We start from the raw sequence: 19,522 nt of genomic DNA on the forward strand, positions 1-19,522 counted from the left end.
CACACGGTACAGCATGCAAGGTGAGTATTGTGCTAGTAAGGGCACTTAGACAATCTCAGTGGCCAGTAAGGACGAAGTGAAACTAAATCAGAGAGGGACACATGGTGGTGGCACCATTTCCTCTACACTGAGGCTAGGTGCAGCAAGCTCCAGACACTGGAAAATGTATTTGCCTTGGCATGCAGTATGGGTAGAAGGAATGGACTCCTGTGGCTGTCCATATGGCCAGAAGAAACCAATCTGAGGAAAGACCTGCAAACCGGCGCACCCACACATCCTGGCCCGGCCTGCTTAGAGTCTTAAAACCCTGTAACTCTGCCAGGAGTCCAGACATCCAAAAAACAAACATGGACTTTCAAGACATCTTCTCGCATCCAATCCTTGCAGGGACAGGACAACACATAGGATGTATGTGTGGGTTGGGACCTTTCTCTCTGTATTTTCTGCGTTGTTCAAGTGGGATAAGCAAGCTCTCGGTTAGCTGTCATGATGGAGGAGGGGAAATTGGATGATTTGGCTAAAGGTGGCCATACACTTTACAACCATCGCAAGACCTTAGTCTTGCGATGGTTGTAAAGTAATTCAAAAAACGTACGATCTGCCCATCTTGGACAGGCAGATCGTACTTGCGATGATCGCAATGCTGAACGGGCAGTGTGCGCGTGCGCACACCGACCCGTTCGGCATTTGTCTCCCGAGCACCGTTCAAACCAACCGAAAATTGTAAGATTTTCGGCTGTTTTTTTAGCGTGCTCCTTAGACAAAAGACGTGCGACTGTACAGTAGAAACGTTCGCAATTCTTCATTCACACTGCACGATTCTCGTACGATCGCGGGATTTCCCGCGATTCTCGCACGAGAATCGTGCAGTGTATGGGCACCTTTTATATACATCTCATAGCTCCTCAACCCTGAAATGATTATATATGGTGGAAAGTTATTGGGCTCCTTCTAACCGCCTCCACTATGGCTACATTCACAGCAGTTCTGATTCCAGATGCGCTCATGCAAGATTTCCCCCTGTTATTTGGGGGGAATATTTGTTCTATTTGGGGGTGACCTGTGGGCAGCGTAGTGGCTTAGTGGATAGCACTTTCTTCCTTGCAGCCTTTTTAGCGATTTGCATGTTCTCCTGTGTTTGCATGGGTTTCATCCGGGTACTCTGTTTTCCTTCCACACTCCTGAGACATGCTGGTAAGTTAATTAGCTCCCATCTTAATTGACTGTAGTATATGTGTGTATGTACCATATGTATGCTTGTGAGATAGGGACCTTAGATTGTAAGCACCTTGAGAGCAGGGACTGATGTGAATGTACAGTATGTAAATGCTGCGTAAGTTGTCAGCACTATATACTAATAATGTGGCTATGATGCCCTTTCACTCATTTTGTTTTAGGAATTGAACACTTATTCTTTATTTGTGTGAAAGAAAAAATGCCTCCGAGGAAAAACAAACTTCCAGTTCCTATGCCTGAAGGTTGGATAGTGACTGACACGAGCAAAAAAAGTTGGAAGTTGGGCAAAAAGCTTGGCCAGGGAGGATTTGGCTTAATCTATTTAGGTGAGTATGAGATATAATTTTTCCTCCTACTTTTTGTGTTGTATTGAATTATACCTCCCAACCTTCCTTGTTTGTTGGGATAAGTCTGATTGTCCGATAAAATGTATAAAAAGGGCTTTGTGAGAGGGAACATGTCACCCTGGATATGTGCCATGTGAGATAATATAGGATGACACTGCTAATTAGAGAATAGGGATGCACCGATACTCGTTCTCTCCCAAATGCTCAGATACTTATCCAGATACCGGAACTTCGGGTTAGAGGAAGCAACTTGGAGCTGGCTTCCCGGCCAATCAGGAAGCTGGGCCGCAGGTAATGACCCAGCTTCCTGATTGGCTGGGAAGCCGGCTTCCCGGCCAATCAGCATTGAGCCGGCCAAACAGACATCTCGATGCTGATTTGCTGAAAAGCTGGCTTCCCATGCAATCAGCATCAAGACGACCAAACAGCATACAGCCGGATTCCTGGCCAATTAGGAATCCGGGCAGTGGGTAATGACCCGGCTTGCTGATTGGCCGGAAGCCAGCTCCATGCTGGTTAGCTGGGATGCTTGCTTCCCGGCCAATTAGCATCAAGCTGGCCAAACAGCATGGAGTTGACTTTCTGGCCAATCAGGAACTCGGGCAGTGGGTAATGACCTGCCTCCCGGCTTCCTGACTGGCCGGGAAGCCGGTTCCATGCTGACTGGCCGGGATGCTGGCCTCCTGGCCAATCGACAAGGAACCAGCCAAACCGCATAAAGCTGGCTTCCTGGGCAAACAAGAAGCGGGGCAGCGGATAATGACACGCTGCCCAGCTTCCTGATTGCTCGGGCAGCCAGCTCCATGCTACCGAAAGTACCGGTATTGGAACTCTGTATCGGCAAGTACCGAAATATAAATATTGTACTCGATACTGAAGAACCGGTATTGGTGCATCCCCTAATAGAGAACATTTATAATGATTCAAGTGATAAGAAGGCTCTTTTTAGAAGGTCTGGAAAATATTGGGATTGGAAGATTACAATTATCTCTTAGAATTGGTGGCCAGTTGTGAGGCAATTTTAACCAAATTTTGATTGCGAAAACAGAACAAGGCAACATACCAACACCATTGTAGCTACACCCCTGCTGTAAATATAACTATACCCATTGTATACACACTGTCTTGCCTCACACCAAATAGACAGAATTCACTATACACCCTTCACTGCATACAGAAGTTTAAAACACCTGAATCTAGACCTGCTACTGGCATTCCACTTGTCTGAATGCAACTTCAAGTTCAGGCTCACCAAACTAGCACTTTCCTTGTTTTTGCAGAAGTACCCAGCACACTAAATGTGTATTTCTACAGAGCGGGTCCCAGTACACTATACTAGCATTTCTCCTGTGTTGGTAGAAGTACAGGTAAAAGACCCATCCTTTTTATAATTGCATTTCTTTCTCAGTAGAACTAAAGCACACCCTTTTTTAAATAACAGCCTGCAAAGTTCAGTCCTCAGTTAATTATATTTTATGCGAAATGCAAAAAGCTCCACACACTATTAATTACTGATTCTCTCTATCCTGATCCCTTCTGTACCCATGATGAATATAGTTGTGCTAGTTGGGTATAAAAAGGTGCAGAACATGGTTTGCCAGAATTGTTTAGCTCGCCAGTTCCTCTTCAGCTTCTGCATTTGCTGATATTCAGCACTGCTGCTTAATAGTTAAGTGTTTTTTTTTCTTATATCAAAAAAATACATCCCCTCCTCCCCTTGTTCATTGACTTTAGCCTAGACACAAACAGATGGGCTGGTATTTCCTTTTTCCCATGTGGGTTTTTTTTTTCCATTTCCATTGTACTTCTTTTATTACCATTCCCTGTGAGGCTGCAATAAGCTTTAAAACAAAGCTGGGCAGGAGCTGCTGTAAATTATGCACCCTAAAATACTATTCTAGTACACACCCCAAATGTTTTTGTTCCTCTGTGATGTCTAATCTCATCCATACACAGATGAAATGCTAAACCTGTGCAAGTGCTTCAACTGTGCAAGCCTGTTTCTATAGGAATTTACACTGGAAGTGGTCATAAATATTCATACCTTCCCATGTGCTCAAGACCTATATTATTTTCTTTTCAGCCTCACCTGCTTGTGATGCACCAGTCCGTGATGACGCTGCTTACGTCATTAAAGTGGTAATAAGCCATGTTTTTTTCTGTTTTCTCCAGTTTAAAGTTGTTTTAAAATAGCTGTACCTGCAAAGAAGAAAGTGAATACTTGCGTCTCCCTCTGTCGAAGGCCACTCCACTACAGACAAATCACTGGGTGAAGATTCTTCTGAAACCGACACTTCTGGAAGTGTCAGGGTTAGTTCACACCATCAGCAGTTCGTTCCGGTCCGATTCCGGACCGGAACGCACTGCCCACTTTGCGGCCGGCTCCCTATTTTGCTGGGCAGGAGGGGGCGTGGCGGGGTATTGCAGTGAATGGCACCGTAGCCACGCCCTGCGGCCGCAATGCGATCGCCCGCACGACAACTGCAAGGCACATTGTACCTGCAGTGCGTTCCGTGCGGTGTGTTCAAAATGCTGCAAGCACTGCAGCGGATTTACCTGGCTGTCTCTAGCTTTCGTATGTCCACTGCTGGTCCAGATCAGGCATCGAGGGTAGAACATTAGAATGAAGTCAGCACTCCTGTTTGGCATACATGTTCCTGGTCAGTACTTGAGATTCCATCAAAGCTGTTGGCTCAGCATGGCAGCCAAGCAAGAAGTATTTTCAAAAGGTCAGCAATTGCTGCCTATATATTCTCTCAGGGTAGGTTTGCTGTGCTGTACCAGATGTCTTTATTTATTACACTGAAACCTGGTGGTTACAGTATCTCTGGGTTGTGGGTCCCGTCTAGGCTGCATTTCAATTCAGGCCAACAGTTAAAGGTCCTTATAGCAGTAGATAGCAGGGAGATTGGTGTGTTCCATGAGCTCTTATTGTTTTTGCTCTGGTTCTTAGAGGATGTCCATACTGTAGTATGGGAAACCTCACCCCATCTTATACTACAAGTTGTTCACTTTAAATCTGCTAGTCCCATTGCTGGCTTAAAAAAGAACTCCAGGTAAAAATTGTTATTAACCCTTGCAGTGAGGTTACCCCTGCACTGCAAGGGTTAACTGCTGTGTTTTGCCCAAGGTCAAAAATAACAAAGTTATTCGTGCCCAATCTTCTGAGCCGGCCGGCTGTGACGGCACTCCCTCCTTCCTGTGTCTTCCTGCGCTGCAGGAATGGTATGTCCCTTGGTGTCCTCACGTCCTTCACACTGCGTATAGAATGTGATGACTCAGAGACCTTATATCGCTGCCGTGGAGGGGGAGAGAGTCTCCAGGGACCGGTCCAAGAGGATCGGGTGAGTACAACTTTTTTTTAATTTTCAACCCTAGGAATAAAACAAGCACTTTAGTAATGACCATAAGGGAAAAGTAATTAAAGGATTTCCACTCTTTTGGAATAAGTGAAGTGAAAATCTTTTAGGTTCTGCAAAGGCCATAAACTGTTAAAATGTCACAGATTCTGTGAAATGTCTGTTACCTATTTAAAAGTAAGCGTTTTTGTTCTCGCAGATGCAGTGGTACCTTCATAATCTGCTCTATTCACTGTTTTATACGCACTCCACCTTTCCTCAAACTATGCAGCCTAGGCAGTGCTGTTACTGATATGCAAATGTTGACTTTTTGTCAAAAGTCAATAAGCCTGCATCTTCATCTTTAACCACTCTCCTTGATGATAATACATAGTTACTGCTCTGCACAGAAGAGCAAGACATAACTGTTATAGGAATAAGTGCCTTTGATGTGTTGGCAGTGATTGACAACCTGGCTTTACCTTCTCTGTGTGAGAGGCAAGATGGCAGCCCCATTGGGGAAATTCTGTAGACCGACTGAAGCAAAGTAATTTTTTCTTTTCTTCCTGATTATGTTTCATTGAGCTGTTTATAAGCTGAGTAGTTATATTTGTATTATGATTCCTGACTGTACAGCGTGGCAGGGATGTGTAAATAATGTGAAATTATTAGGGATGCACCGAAATTTCAGCTTCGGCAAAAAATAGTACTTTGGGCAAAATGCTGAAAATACAGCCGCAAATTTAGTGCATCCCCAGCTTCTCTACTCCTCGCTGGACGCCGGTGTGTTTCTCCTCTGATGCCTGCTACTTTCCCCCATCTGTGTTTGCAGAGGCAGCGGGAATCTGAGGGGACACAGATCGGCGCCCAGTGGGGAGGAAAGAGGTTTTCAGGAGGTCGAGCTGGGCGGTGCAGGGATGAGACAGCTCAGGATGCCAAATGGGGCAGCACGGTGAGGAAAGGGCTGTCAGCTGTCACAGGTGGCTCAGCTCTCCTTCAACACCATTCCGCTTGGCCTCCTGTGACAGGCGAGTCAGGATGGAGGGTTACGTACAAGCACTCAGCCTTCCTCTGGATCAACAATGGGTAATTGTGGGCACAGTGTTTTGTTTAGCCTTTTCTTCATATCTCTATAGGTTGAACTCGATGTCTTGTGTCTTTTTTCAACCTGGCTAGCTCTGTAACTATGAGTGTTTGTAAATAACTGAGGACATAGTATGCTGTCCCCAGTTAAGAATTAACAGCGCTCTACATCACTTCCTGTTCATTTATGATTGTGGACATAGTAACTGTTCCTGTTCATTCATTAGGGGGGGCTGTTTAGACCTCTGGTATTTCCCCAGAGCCCCCGACAGTAAAGTAAAAAAATAATAATTTTAAAAATGTTAAAAAGGTTGGGGGGAAAGAAATGTCATTTTGGGTTGCGGCCTGACACATTTTTTATATTTGGTTTCGGTCTAGAATCAGACTTTGATTAATCCTGTTTGTAATGTTATACTTCTAGGAAAATCATCAGAATGGACCATTGTTTTGTGAACTGAAATTTTATCAAAGAGCAGCAAAACAAGATGATGGTAAGGAAAGGACAGTCATCTAATCGATGTAGTGCCATGTGACTTTTTTAGATTTACCCCCACTAGCAACACGTATTCCACTTGCTCTACTAAAAAGTGGTGCCAGGGCCTGGCCTTTTCCTGTGTAAGAAGGTAAAGGGTATCTAAACCTAAAACAAAAACGAAAAACATCAGACATTGTAGCTTACCAGCCATTAGAAGTGGGGAGTCTTATTATATATTTTATTCAGGCTTTTTTGCATTTATTTCATCCTGTAATCCTGCAATTAACACATGTCCTGTCCCTAGGTGGCTACATTCACTCCACTGTGTCTATGGAGCCATGGTTGTTACTAGGGATGCACTGCTACTGAGTATTTGGGCGAGTACTCCCGATGCCTATCAGGAAGCTGGGCGGCGAGTCATTAGAGGCTGCCCAGCTTCCTGATTGGCCAGGAAACCTGCTTCATGCTCCCTCGTCACTAAGTGACGGGGAGCATGTGAGTATTTCCCTCACCTTTGAAAGCTTTTCTCTCACTTCCTGGCCAATCATGAAGGCGTGGATGTAATGACTCGCTGCCCAGCTTTGTGATTGGTCGTGGAAGCTGGCCAATCAGGAAGCTGGGCGGTGAGTAATTACCTGCCCCCCGGTTTCCTGATTGGCCAGAAAGCTGGCTCCATACTTCCTCGTCACCTAGTGACAAGGGAGCATGAAGAGGCTTCCCGGCTAATCAGGAAGCCGGCGTCGAGTCATTACACGACGCCCAGCTTCCAGTATCGGTATTTCGGTATCGGCGAGTACCGGGAAAAAAATATCGATGTATTACAATGTATCACAGTTTTGTTTTTGGGGTTAGACATCCTTTTATCCCTCATTCACATCTCTTTGATGAGGAAGTGTGTGCGTTCTTGTACATGACCTTGCATTGCATGAAATTGCATGTTGCATTGTTTGCTGCCACTGTTTTAATGGCATCCCAATGCATCTAGCCATTGCATCTCACCACAATGCATGGTAACTTATTATCATGCTTTGTGGTGCAATATAAATTAATACAATTTAAAAAGTCCATGCACTTCTTTGAGTGTGATCAGATGTATTTGGCAGGCCATTCAAATTAATTGGCTTCCCTACCACAATGTACCCTTCAACGCACTTGTGATGTCGCATTGCAGTGATGTGAAGGAGGGATTAAAGCTAATTCAGAATTTTTCTTTTCATATGGAGAAACATAATGTTTTGTTTTATGTTTTTAATATATATTTTGTGTGTGATCACATTCAAATGTATATTAAAACAGTAAAAAATTAAATTTAAATAAGTAAACAAAAATCCCAATGACGTTTAATATCTATTTTGTGGTATACATATACAGGTCTGTAAATATTCATCTTAATATGTTTGATTGTAGTTACAAAATGGATTCAGAGCCACAAACTGGATTATTTAGGAATTCCGAGGTACTGGGGATCTGGGGAGACGACATTCAATTTAATAAGGTAAGCATGTTGTGTGCGGCAGGGAGGTGCAGTCACCCAGTAGCTTCAATGGGGTCATCTCAGTTCATTAAATCTCCAGATGCTAAAGTTTAAAACAGTGGCATTTTAATTGGTGAAGACACAGATGTTTTCTCAGGCTATTTATGAGCTAAACTGAAGCTAAAACTAACAATATATGCAAAAATGATTTCAGGTGACAACATTTAGCTAGGATCCTGTGAAGGAACACATTATTAGCATCTAGCTGGCTACAAAGAGACTTGTTTTTTTATTCTAATAGACACACACGTTTTTAAATAATAGAGCTTTGTTAGGGCTATTTGTTTAATGACATGCTTCTCACTGTGTCTAATTTATAAAAAGCTAAAGGGCCAGTCTACCTAAAAATGATATTTCAATTATTGCTAAACGCTGGGAAGTTTAAGTATATCTAACATCTTGGATAGAGTGGTGAGGGGCCAATCCCAAGCATGTGTTTATTGCTGACTCTGTCCCATGGAGAGGTTTTCCCTCCCTCGCTTTACCCTGGTGACCATTGTCACTAGGACTGAAAGTAGTTAAATTGTCACCAGAACAGAAATAGAAGGAAAGTATTCCATGGGGATGCTTTTTTGTGGTGACATCTGAGTATTTCCCTCACCTTTGAAAGCTTTTCTCTCACTTCCTGTTGTGTCTATGTGACAGGAATTGAAGGGCAATCTCCCTAAATGAACCCTCCCTACTCTAAACAACCTAAGCAACCTTACATTTTCTTAAATCTCCTGGGGAGACTCCCTGGTCTGAACTCTGTGCTTGACTTCCTGGGTCTATACATCTTCTGTGACTATTATAAGGGGTCCCCACTCTATCTACAGCAGGGACTGGGGGCTCTGTCAAGAGAATCAGCAAAATTATAAAATGATTTTTAAAGCAAAATTACACTCATACTTTTTTCTAGGTAGAGTGGAGAAGGTTTAGAGCAGAGTGTCTCAACTTGGTATATACTATGTATGTACATTTACAGAAAAGCTAGATGTTTAAAGAGGAACTTTACCCTTATCTTTGAAATGACAACAAAGGCACCTTTAAACATGTTTAGTAATGACATTCTACAAACAGATACTTATCAATAATTGCTGGCTTCCTAATCTTTGTATACCTTTATTGTTCTTCTCACTCCTTTTACTTCCTGGAACTCTGGCACATGTGACTAGGACATGTGACCATGCACATCATCTAAGGGAAAATATAATGTCTTTCCCTGAGATCTTGTGAGATTACAGATGAGATTTCCCAGCAATTCTCTGCTGATGTAACCTTCCCAGTATGCAATGCTTAGGCACATGACATCACTAATGTCCAAGAGGACCAGGAAGTGGAAAAACAATAATTGTAAGTCAAAGAAAATATGTTTGTTTAATGATTTCATATCAGCATGCAGAGCTGGGGGTAAAGGTCCTCTTAAATACATTTCCCCTTTATGTGGATCTCAGGTGCTTCTTCACATATGCTCATTTATTATCCATTAATCAATCCCTATTGATTATTCTCTACATGAATATAAATCCTTGTAAGGATCTTTCTTTTTTTAATATTTAGTATCAATTGTTTTGTGATGAATTTTAGAATTAGCTCCCATTTCAGAAGTACATTTGGGTCCAGAACCTCTGTGGAGTTTTATTGGCATGTGTCCCCTAAAAAAAAAAAAATCCCTGTACTTCCTGTCCTGGTGTCTGGTACAATTGGGACAGGAAGTGAGTGAATCTCTTCAAAAGGGACAGACAGCAATAAAACACCTTTTGTTTTAGTAGATGGGTGGGATTAGAACATCTGTCATGTTTTTTTATTGTCGTCTGTCTTTATTTCCCGTCTTGGAGACTGATGTGACCAGGACTGGAAGCAAAGGGAATTACAGCAATGATAACCTGTCAAAGATGAAGATCACCAGCACTCCAATAGTACCAATAATCCTTGTGCTTATTTATTGAAGTGAAACATCACAAACATGGCAATATCATATTTGTGATGTTTCACTTCAATAAATAAGCACAAGGATTAATGCTACTACTGGAGTGCTGGTGAACTTCATCTTCCACAAGTTTGATACACACGGCACCATCTGTGACTATCAGCGCACACACCACATTTGTTCAGGTCCAATCGCTGAAAGGAGTGCAGGGGACACATCCGTATACTACATAGCAATAATAACCTGACAGGTTTTAACACTTCCTCTCTTTATCTAAAATCTAAGAAAAAAATGTAGCTGCAGTCAGGACCTGCACTCAGGAAGTTAAGATTTGCTATGTTATAAGGAATGTTTGTTAAATGTTATTTGTGCCTAGGCAGTACCCTGAACATGCACATTTTGTCTTTAAAAAATAGTAGTGCACTTCCTGGTATTTAAGGGTGATACAGCTCTCCTACGGTCTCAGAGCTGTATATCTGCAGTGTGAACTACTTCCTCTGACTGCTAGTCTCAGCAGATTTGGTGATGCGACTACTGTGTTGTGCTCTGTTCTCTTTGCTGGGGGCTCTGATATAATGAAGCAAAGCCCTGCCTGTACCAAGGGAAAAAGCATCTGCAGGGAGGCCAGTGGCAATTCTGGTGACTAGTTCTGTGTTCTCTGCCTGCCTTATATGGCACGGCTTCCAGAGGTTAGTTCCTGTTTAAGCATTGCAGTCTAGGCCAGTGGTGGTGAACCTTGGCACTCCAGCTGTTTTGGAACTACAAGTCCCATGAGGCATTGCAAGGCTCTGACAGCCACAGACATATCTCCCAGAGGCAGATGCATGTTGGGATTTGTAGTTTTGGCACAGCTGGAGTGCCAAGGTTCGCCATCACTGGTCTAGGCTAACATCTTGTCTTACCAGCCACCTCTCTATTGGAATAATTTGAAATAAGTTGTGAAAGTTGTGAAGGCCAGCTGGTAGGGGTGACATACCTTATTGGGGGCACATTTCATCTTCTTTCATGAAGGTTGCTTGTTTGAAAGTGGGCACATATTGAGTGAGTCTACAGTCATCAGGTTATAGGAATATTATAGCAGCAAAGATTATTTAACAGATGGGGATTTTTGGTTATAGAAGTGGTAGTTCATTTTTAGGAGGATGAAGCTGCATAAAAAAGGATCTCTTGGAAATCTGTTTCTATCCCCATCAAGCAAAAAAATCATTTTAGTGAATGATCACGAGTAGTTTTATTGCATTTTCAGAACTCCTACTGTACACTGTGCCTAAAACGTTTGGAACAATAGATACAACCTATTAAAATACTTCCGCTACTGTTCAAATTATTTGTGGTTCATGCAGTGGGTATATGTCTTTGTATCAGAGGATTCTTTATATCTGGTAGACAGTATGGGGAGAATACTGTAAGACTTCACTGCTAGGATCTCATCAACATGGTTGCAGAGGCAACCTTTAAGCCCAGTTGAAGTTTTTTTTGTTTTTTTACTCCGTACGTATATAAATAAAATGTGAAGCAACAAACCTAAATTTTAAATGTCTCACTTTTTGATGTTTATTTAATTGAGCTTCAGCACAAGAAAAAATACCTCTCCCTCAGACCATAGGCTGCCGATAAATGCTGTTGGGTGCTGACACTGTCCTTCCTTCTGGAGGGTGGCTACTTTTGTTCCCCATGGTCCCTGTGTGTGTTGTACATTTGTCTCCGCTCCAAGCTCACTCCTGTGATGGATTACAATCTCACATTTAGTTTACTAATTTGTATTAAGATTATATAGATGTAACATCACAGGAGTGAGCTTGGAGTCAGTAGGAAGGACAGTGTCAGCACCAATTCAGAGATGATTGGAGGATCTACAGCTGAATGATACACAAATATGATGCATTGTTGCTAATAGTTAAGGTACTTTAATGTATTTTCAAGATTCAACTTCTGAGTTTAGTAACAGTTTAACCTGGAATGAAGTAAATGCTTATGGGTAGGGGCATTCTATATTTTAAAGTGAACCTGAGCAGATAGAATTATGGGAGCTTCTATTGCTAAAAGTACATACTCTGAAGCTCTCATCTCAAACCACACTTTTTTGTCTATTATTATTATTATAAAGGATTTATATAGCGCCAACAGTTTGTGCAGCACTTTACAATATAAGGAAGACATTACAATCACAATACAATTCAAGACAAGATTGTAAGGAGGGCCCTACCCGTGAGGGCTTACAGTCTAGCCACCTAACCTGGAAAAAGCATGCAAATCATGTGCTTAGATATTCAGAAAAACTGGCAAAATATTTGTTCCATGTATGTGGCTCTTTAGGTATAAAAACCATAAGCAGGATGACATCTTACACCTTAAAAAGTTAGTTATAGCCATATTTTTATCCTCACTGTTTCACCTAAATATATTCATGTTTAATGTCTGTCATTTATTTCCCTTTTCTAAGCAAGTTTAATTGCCATTGTTTTAATATTGATTTCTCTCAACAGTTACAGATTCATGGTTATAGATCGCCTTGGTTCAGATTTGCACAATTTACAGAAAAGTAACAGTGGCAGATTGCCACTTCAAGCAGTAATGCAAGTTGGCGTACGTATGGTAAGTTTTTAAGAAACACTCTAGTCAATATTTAAATTGAGACCTTGAGATACGTACTGTACATGGTGCTTGCTTAGCCAGTGAGTTGTTTAGTTTTTTTTCCATTCAGACATTGCTGTAATGCACCAATCCAGCCTGCTCCTTTTTACTGAAATCTGGTGATCCTGGAACACACCTGCTGGTGATGCCAGAACATTCTTTTTGCTACCTCTAACACAGACTTAAGGTACCCATACACCTTACGACCATCGCAAGACTTTCATCTTGCGATGGTCGTAAGCTTATTAAAAGCTTGTACGATCTGCCCATCTTGGACAAGCAGATCGTACTTGCGATCATCGCATGCCGGCCCCACTGCGGGGCGGGCTTCTGATGACTGCAAAGAGGGGCGGGCTTCCGATGACTGCAAACGGACAGTGTGCACGTGCGCACCCCGGCTCGTTCGGCAGTTGTCGAACAAGCAGGCCACTAACCCGCTGAGAATCGTACGGGTTTTCCAGCCTGCTTGTTCGACGGAAGACGTGCGACCGTACAGTAGAAACGGTCGCACGCCTTCCATACACTTTGCAATTATCGTACGATCGCGGGATTTCCCGCGATTCTCGTACGATAATCGTACAATGTATGGGCACCTTTACCCTATTGTGAAGTTGCCAATACTAAGATGTTTCTCACTGCCACCAATCGGATGAAACCTGCAATGGAAGTGTGAACGTGATTGGGGGTGCAGAAGGAGGAGAACTAAGGACCATATCATCAGCAATTTTGTGGCAGTGGTGCCTCGCCGATACAAAGTGCTAATGTCATCGATTAGCAGTAATTTGTAGCGAATGTCATAATCACTATAGTTGCTTGCGAATTGTCACTAAGAAATGATTTTTCACAGCTACAGGTCAAACTTGTGCTACAATATTAAGCTGGTGCTTGCAGCTAAGCAATAGTGATTGTCGCTGAAGATTTTGACGCTGACATGAAACACCACACAAACTGCCAAGCTACAAATCACAGTAAAATGAGCAAGTAAGCGATTCCCTAGAATATATGTATAATTTCCGAACCCAGAAAGAAGAGAAATTCTGCAAATAAATGGCCCATCTGATATTAGCCCTTATATAGAAGAGGATCAGAAATTACATTTCTACTGCCCTCCTAATCTTACAGGAGATTACACAGAAATTATATTATGTACACAGAGTAAACTTTCCAATACAGTTTCATTGTTTGCTGGATTTCATTAATTGCTAATTGAAGGGCAGTTTCCAGCTACAAGTAAAGGCAGCCAAAGCAAAGTTTTATTAATTACACGCATAACTGTACTCCATTTATTTCACTTCTTACATAATAAGGCACTTAATAAGCCAAGTACAGCGACCCATAGGAACCAGTCATCTTTCCCTCAAAGGAAAACTATGAGGTGAGTGATTTACACTCACCTCATGGTTAGAGCCGACGTGTGACAATGAAACTGTCACACGATGACACTATAAATCGGGAAATGAGCGAACACATGCCATCGCTCGCTCACTTCCCGATCATCTCCCTGCAGAAAGCGATGACTGTCAGTCAACACTACCCGCAGGGATTCCCCCCTTCTCTCTCCGATCCTTCAGCACTGACTGGAGGAACATATGGGGAGGGGGTGGGCACAGCTGCCTCTAGATAGGCAAAGCCAGCTGTCAATTAGCCAGCTGGGTGGATCTCAACAGTATTGCCGGGATCCGTCCCGGCAGCGGCGTTCTCGGTATATAGCGTGCAACAGCTACTGAGCTTCGGGGCATGGAAGGAGGTTAGTATATGTTCTCCGTGACCCTAAAGAGAACTATGGGATAAAAAGGTTACCCAATAGTTCTCTCTTAAGTTAGGTTGCTATAAGTAAAAGCACATATCTTTAAAATGGAACTCTGGGCAAGCATACCACTCCATAACTAGTCCTTGCCACAATCCAGCTAGGTGAAAATAAAAGAATTGCCTTTTATTTCTGCGTGGGAATCAGTTTACATATGCTTTTTTTAGGTCTTAAGGCTAGTTCACAACAAGCGCATTCCAGGAGCAGAGCAGAGCAGTTACACACCGGATCAAAACAGCGTTCAATGTATTCCAATGGCATTTTGGGCTCTAGTTCACACCGCAGTGTTCAGTTCCAGAGCATGTCAAAAAACTGCAGCAAGCCCCATTTTCCTGCTCTGGAACGCATGCAAAGCCCTGGAACGTACTGAAAGCCCATTTTAGGCTAAAAAAAACCACCCCTGAATGCTAAAAAAAACGCGGCATGCTGTCACCTAGTTGGCACATGGGGCACGTAGCAGTACGGAGATATCCCTAGGAAACAATACTGCCCAGATTTTCACTTTCATTTGCAAAATTATTTTTGACTTTGTTTTTACATGCTAAAATGTTATATTTTCTTTGTTACAGAGAATTTTAACCGGTTATTCCTTGTGTTTTAGTTGGATGTTCTAGAATACATACATGAACATGAGTACGTGCATGGTGATATAAAAGCAGGAAATATTCTCTGTCACGTAACAGATCCCAGCAAGGTAAAAATGATTGCTTTGTTGCAGGTTATTCTGTGCATTTGCAATTAATCTTTAGGTGCTAATGTTTGAGTTTGAAAAGAGCAGAAAAGAATTACAAGATTCAGCTCCTATCGACTTCTGTTGGTTTGAGTGCCATGTTTGGGGTTCGTGGATTTCTCGTTGGGTTTGGCGTGCGTCCAGGGAACCAAACTTTATTCATCTCGCTCATCCTCCTGATTGGTTGCCATGGATAGCTGCTCCAGATTTTGTCTGCTCCAGTTTTGATAAATTCCCCTCAATAAGTGTTATGATAGGATGGTGTGCTTATATTTCCCTGCAGCTAGTTCAGGTGGCACATCTCCGCCCAGCCTTGCAATGTTAATGGCACTCATGAATTGCTGCTGGGAGATGCTTGATGCTGGTCCTGTATCTCCCTGTAGCTAGTTTAGGTGCCAGCCCCCCACACTGCTTTAACAATTGACTGCGGCTCTTAAGGTGGTGATACACTGGGCCGAAATTCTCATAATCGGTGCCACTGTCGGCACCCTTCCAGCCAGCATCTCTTGATCAGCTGATCGAAGAACCTGGTCAGAAAATCTTCGTACGAACAGAGCCAGCAGCCAATGATTTGCCAGCTCTGTTCGGCCACTGTCAGTATACAAAAAAATCAGCAGGGATTCCTCGATCAACACGCTTGTAGTGTTGATCGAGTAATCTGCTCAATTTTTTTTTTTTTTCGTACAGCCCGCAGGTTGAACGAAAAAAAATAGAGCAGTCTATGGCCAGCTTTAGCAGTCAGATATAATTATGCAGGTGCAAGAGATACACCGCCTTGCACTAGGAAGAGGGAGAGGAAGGGAGGCTGGGTGGCCATGTGACCATATAATAAAAGTGAATTTCAAGTGACACAATAACATGTGGGTACTAGAGCTATTGAAAATAATTTGCAGTGCTGTACTTCTGTTAGTGCAGCTTCACAAGTGTGTTAAGAAGTCTAATTTGTTATGGCTGATTTAATTAATAATATTAAAAATAATAATGCCAATAATATATTAAGACAAAAAGTGCGATTGCAGATAAATAAGAAAAACAGAGGGGGGTGTCAATGATTATAGAAAGAAAGAAGTTCAGGACATGCCTTCCACTGATGTACTTAGGTGGAATTAGATATATCTGCAGAGCCTGAAATTTTCGGCTGACTCCTTTGTTTACTTTATTTCATCTGCCTTCAGGCTTCTTACGGTGTGAATATACAAGTCTATTTTTAGCTGAAGTGCTACTTTCCAAGTTTACAGGCGCTAGGTTTTTTTTTTTCCCTCCCTCCTCTGTTCTTTCGGCTCCTGAAAGTGTTATGCAGATTAGCATAGATTAACCAATATGATTCTCCATAAAGCATGCTGCACTGTATAATGCCATTGGTTTACTTACAATGGGAGATGATTTATTTTCAAGCAAGAAAACCATACATTGCTATTTTAACATGTTTTAACATATTTTAGCAAATAAAATGAGCTGCTTTGAATATGCAGCTGCTATGGAGATTTGAATGGGAATGAAAACATTGCTTTTTTTTTTTTTCTTTTTCTCTGGTTTTATCATTTTGTAACTCCTTTTCACATTTTTTTTTTCTATTGTGTGGAGCACACCCAGCAGTAAATAGTATTTTAGTTAAAATCAGGTATGCAATTTCCATGGAACAATGTAGGAATGGTATCTGTACTAAACAATGATTAACCTCATAAATGGAGCTTCATAGTACTTTCTTTATGGATGTAACACCTAATTATGTCTTTATTAGGGAGAGGATAGGACATGCTCTGCAGAAAAACACATAGGATACATGTTAACACAGATCTGTTATGAAAACATTACACGTGTTTGGTGATGGGGATAGTGGAACAGAGTTAATTATAGAATGCTGATGACATTTAAAAATCCACAAATACTAATTCAGATAAATGCAAAATAAGGCATTCCCGGTCAGATCCCTGCTTGTTGTGATCCACTTAGTAGACCTTAGACATGTTCCTCAGTCTCTCCAAACCGTTCCTGACACCAAATAGCTCACTGCACACAAGCACTGCAAGAAGTGTCTCAATAAGGGCCCATTCAGACCACATCCAGATTACCTCCAGACCAGACCATTTCTGTTTCCGGACCCAAAATGCATCCCTATGCTATTTCTGGCCTCTGTTCCCACCAGCGCAGTCCGTTCCTGACCAGACCAGAAAAATAATGCTTGGCCGATTTTGTCTGGTATGCACTGGAACGCATCAAAATGCATCAAAACCCCACTGGAACGCACCTGTAAGATTCCAATTGCGGTAAAATCGCGGCAAAAATGCAATGCACTATGTTCCAAATCTGGTCCAGAAAGTGGTGTGAACCCAGCCTGAAAGCTGAATGCCAGATAAACCACTAAATAAACTGGTAAGATACATACAAGGGAGCCGTTTTACCTGCCAAATGACTTGTATTTCTGTCCATACACTTCTAAGACTTGCACAGCTCTGTCTGTCAGGGCAGGACACCTTGATTCGTCTTTGGACCAGTTCAGGTCTCCTCTTCACCCCCAGCCTTTGACTGGACAGTCAAAGGACAAGCAGCAAACTGGTGAGCTCATCTCTCTTCTTACTGTCCTTGCACTGCAGCACAACTGATTGCATCCTCGTGCTGCTTCTCCCTCCCTCAACCTGAGCTCTGCTGTACAGGAACTACAAGAGACTGATTCAGGCACTTAGATTGCTTACATTGAAAAAAATGTAAGGCTGTATTAATGAATACAAAGCTTAATTGATTTGTATGTTTTATATCTGTCAGCTTTAGTGTGAGATGCAGTTCCTGACCAAGAGTCTTGTTAATGTTTGTTTTTCTGTTTCGAATCATACCTGTTGAGAGAGCATCTACGAGTGATGTGTTTTACTGCATTTTTCCCCAATATAAAAATGCATAGGTTGAAGTTACCTTCATTGAAATGTTACTTTAAGCTAATCAGTAGATCCAGAGATAATCGAATCTAAAGTTATATATTGTAGAAAAAAAAATTGTATCAGCCTCCTATCACAGTAGAAAGGGATAACAGGGAGGTTTGGGAGATTTAAAGTGGTGGGTAAAGCTCCATTTTTCCTGAGTAAACGGAGTATTCACAATTTACAGTACTGAGGGGGTTAGAGAGGATTTGTACAAATTTATGACCTTGGCCTTTAGGGCCCATTCACACCATTTCCAGACCAGAATTTTTTTTGTCTAGACCAAAAACGCAAAGCCATTCATTTCTATGGTAAAAAGTGAGCCCAGTGCATACCATTGCGTTTGGTCCCAGAACGTTTAAAACAAAGTACTGCATGCACTATTTTTTCTGGTCTGGAATGCACCAAAATGCATGTAAATGCACTATGAATCCAATTGAGACTTAAAAAAACACACTGAAACTCATCAAAAATGCATCAACAACGCATCGGCCCGTGTTGGCAGAAATGCACCCAAATCTGGTCCGAACATGATGTGAACAGGCCCATAAAAGATAACTATGGTGTAAATGTTTTTCCCCATAGTTCTCTTGAGGGTTCACGGCAGGACATATACTAGCGTCCTCCCGTGACCCAAAGCTCATTATATTACGAGCTACAGCTTGCAGTATACTGAGACGGCCGCAGCCGGGACGGATCTCGACAATGCTGATCTTCACTCACCTCATAGATCTCATTTAAACACAGTCGAGTTCCTGTACTGAATGCTTTAAAAAAATGTAATCTGAAAGTCTTTTATACACTAAAATGACTTCTGCAAAGTGTTTCAGTTTGTCTAGTGGTTGGGTCACCTGTCCAGTGTTACAAATTAAGATGTCATTAAATTCCCCCCTCCCCCCAAAAATGTTGCTGTAAGCACTTACCTTATTTGATACCTCTTGACCCGATCATGTTCTTCATTCCACTTGTTTCTGACAGTCCCTCCAGTGCTGGTCTCTGATCCACTGCAGATTCCTCAGGGTGTCTGTCCGACGTGCGCGCACCTGGCTGCGTCCATTGAGTTTCATTTTCTCCCCTCCGCTCTACTGCGCATGCGCCTGCACAGTTCTTCTTCACAGCAGGGAATGCTTTAGCTGGGAGAAAGTGGAGCTGGAACAGGTAAGTAATTAGGTATTAGCCTAATTTTTTTTTTATTTTGTTTAATCATGGGGCATATATCTACTGCTTGCTAGCAGTAGAAATATGCCAAAAAACGAGACCGTAATTATACTTTAACACTGAATATTAAAAAAAATGTGACATTTACTTATTACCAAAAATGTCTGTTTTTATATTATAAATATACTATTATATATTGTTATTTTGTTTTTCCAACCAGTCATACGTCTATGCATATGCTAAAATATATCAGATTTCTCTTTCTTCTACTGCAAGCGTGCTGATTTTATGAATAGGAATTTACAAATTCCTCAAAGTTCTGTTTGAAGAAGAAGAAGAAAGTGTTCTTACCCCTTGCA

At 42.0% G+C, this 19,522-nt stretch overlaps 1 protein-coding gene across 1 annotated transcript in view; it reads left to right on the forward strand.

Moving 5' to 3' along the window:
• The first annotated feature begins 1,429 nt into the window (after positions 1 to 1,429).
• LOC108795111 (serine/threonine-protein kinase VRK1-like) overlaps positions 1,430 to 19,522 on the forward strand; it is a 75,491-nt gene continuing 57,398 nt past the window's right edge. Inside the window, exons 1-6 of the mRNA XM_018566302.1 lie at positions 1,430 to 1,562; positions 3,667 to 3,722; positions 6,426 to 6,495; positions 7,887 to 7,974; positions 12,409 to 12,517; positions 14,965 to 15,057. Coding sequence (XP_018421804.1) covers positions 1,436 to 1,562; positions 3,667 to 3,722; positions 6,426 to 6,495; positions 7,887 to 7,974; positions 12,409 to 12,517; positions 14,965 to 15,057 — 543 coding nt within the window. The 5' untranslated portion in view covers positions 1,430 to 1,435. The remainder of the gene's footprint in view (positions 1,563 to 3,666; positions 3,723 to 6,425; positions 6,496 to 7,886; positions 7,975 to 12,408; positions 12,518 to 14,964; positions 15,058 to 19,522) is intronic.

The sequence above is a fragment of the Nanorana parkeri genome, unplaced genomic scaffold (assembly GCF_000935625.1).
Source record: "Nanorana parkeri isolate BGI_ZX_2015 unplaced genomic scaffold, ASM93562v1 scaffold934, whole genome shotgun sequence".
In the NCBI taxonomy this organism is placed as follows: Eukaryota; Metazoa; Chordata; class Amphibia; order Anura; family Dicroglossidae; genus Nanorana; species Nanorana parkeri.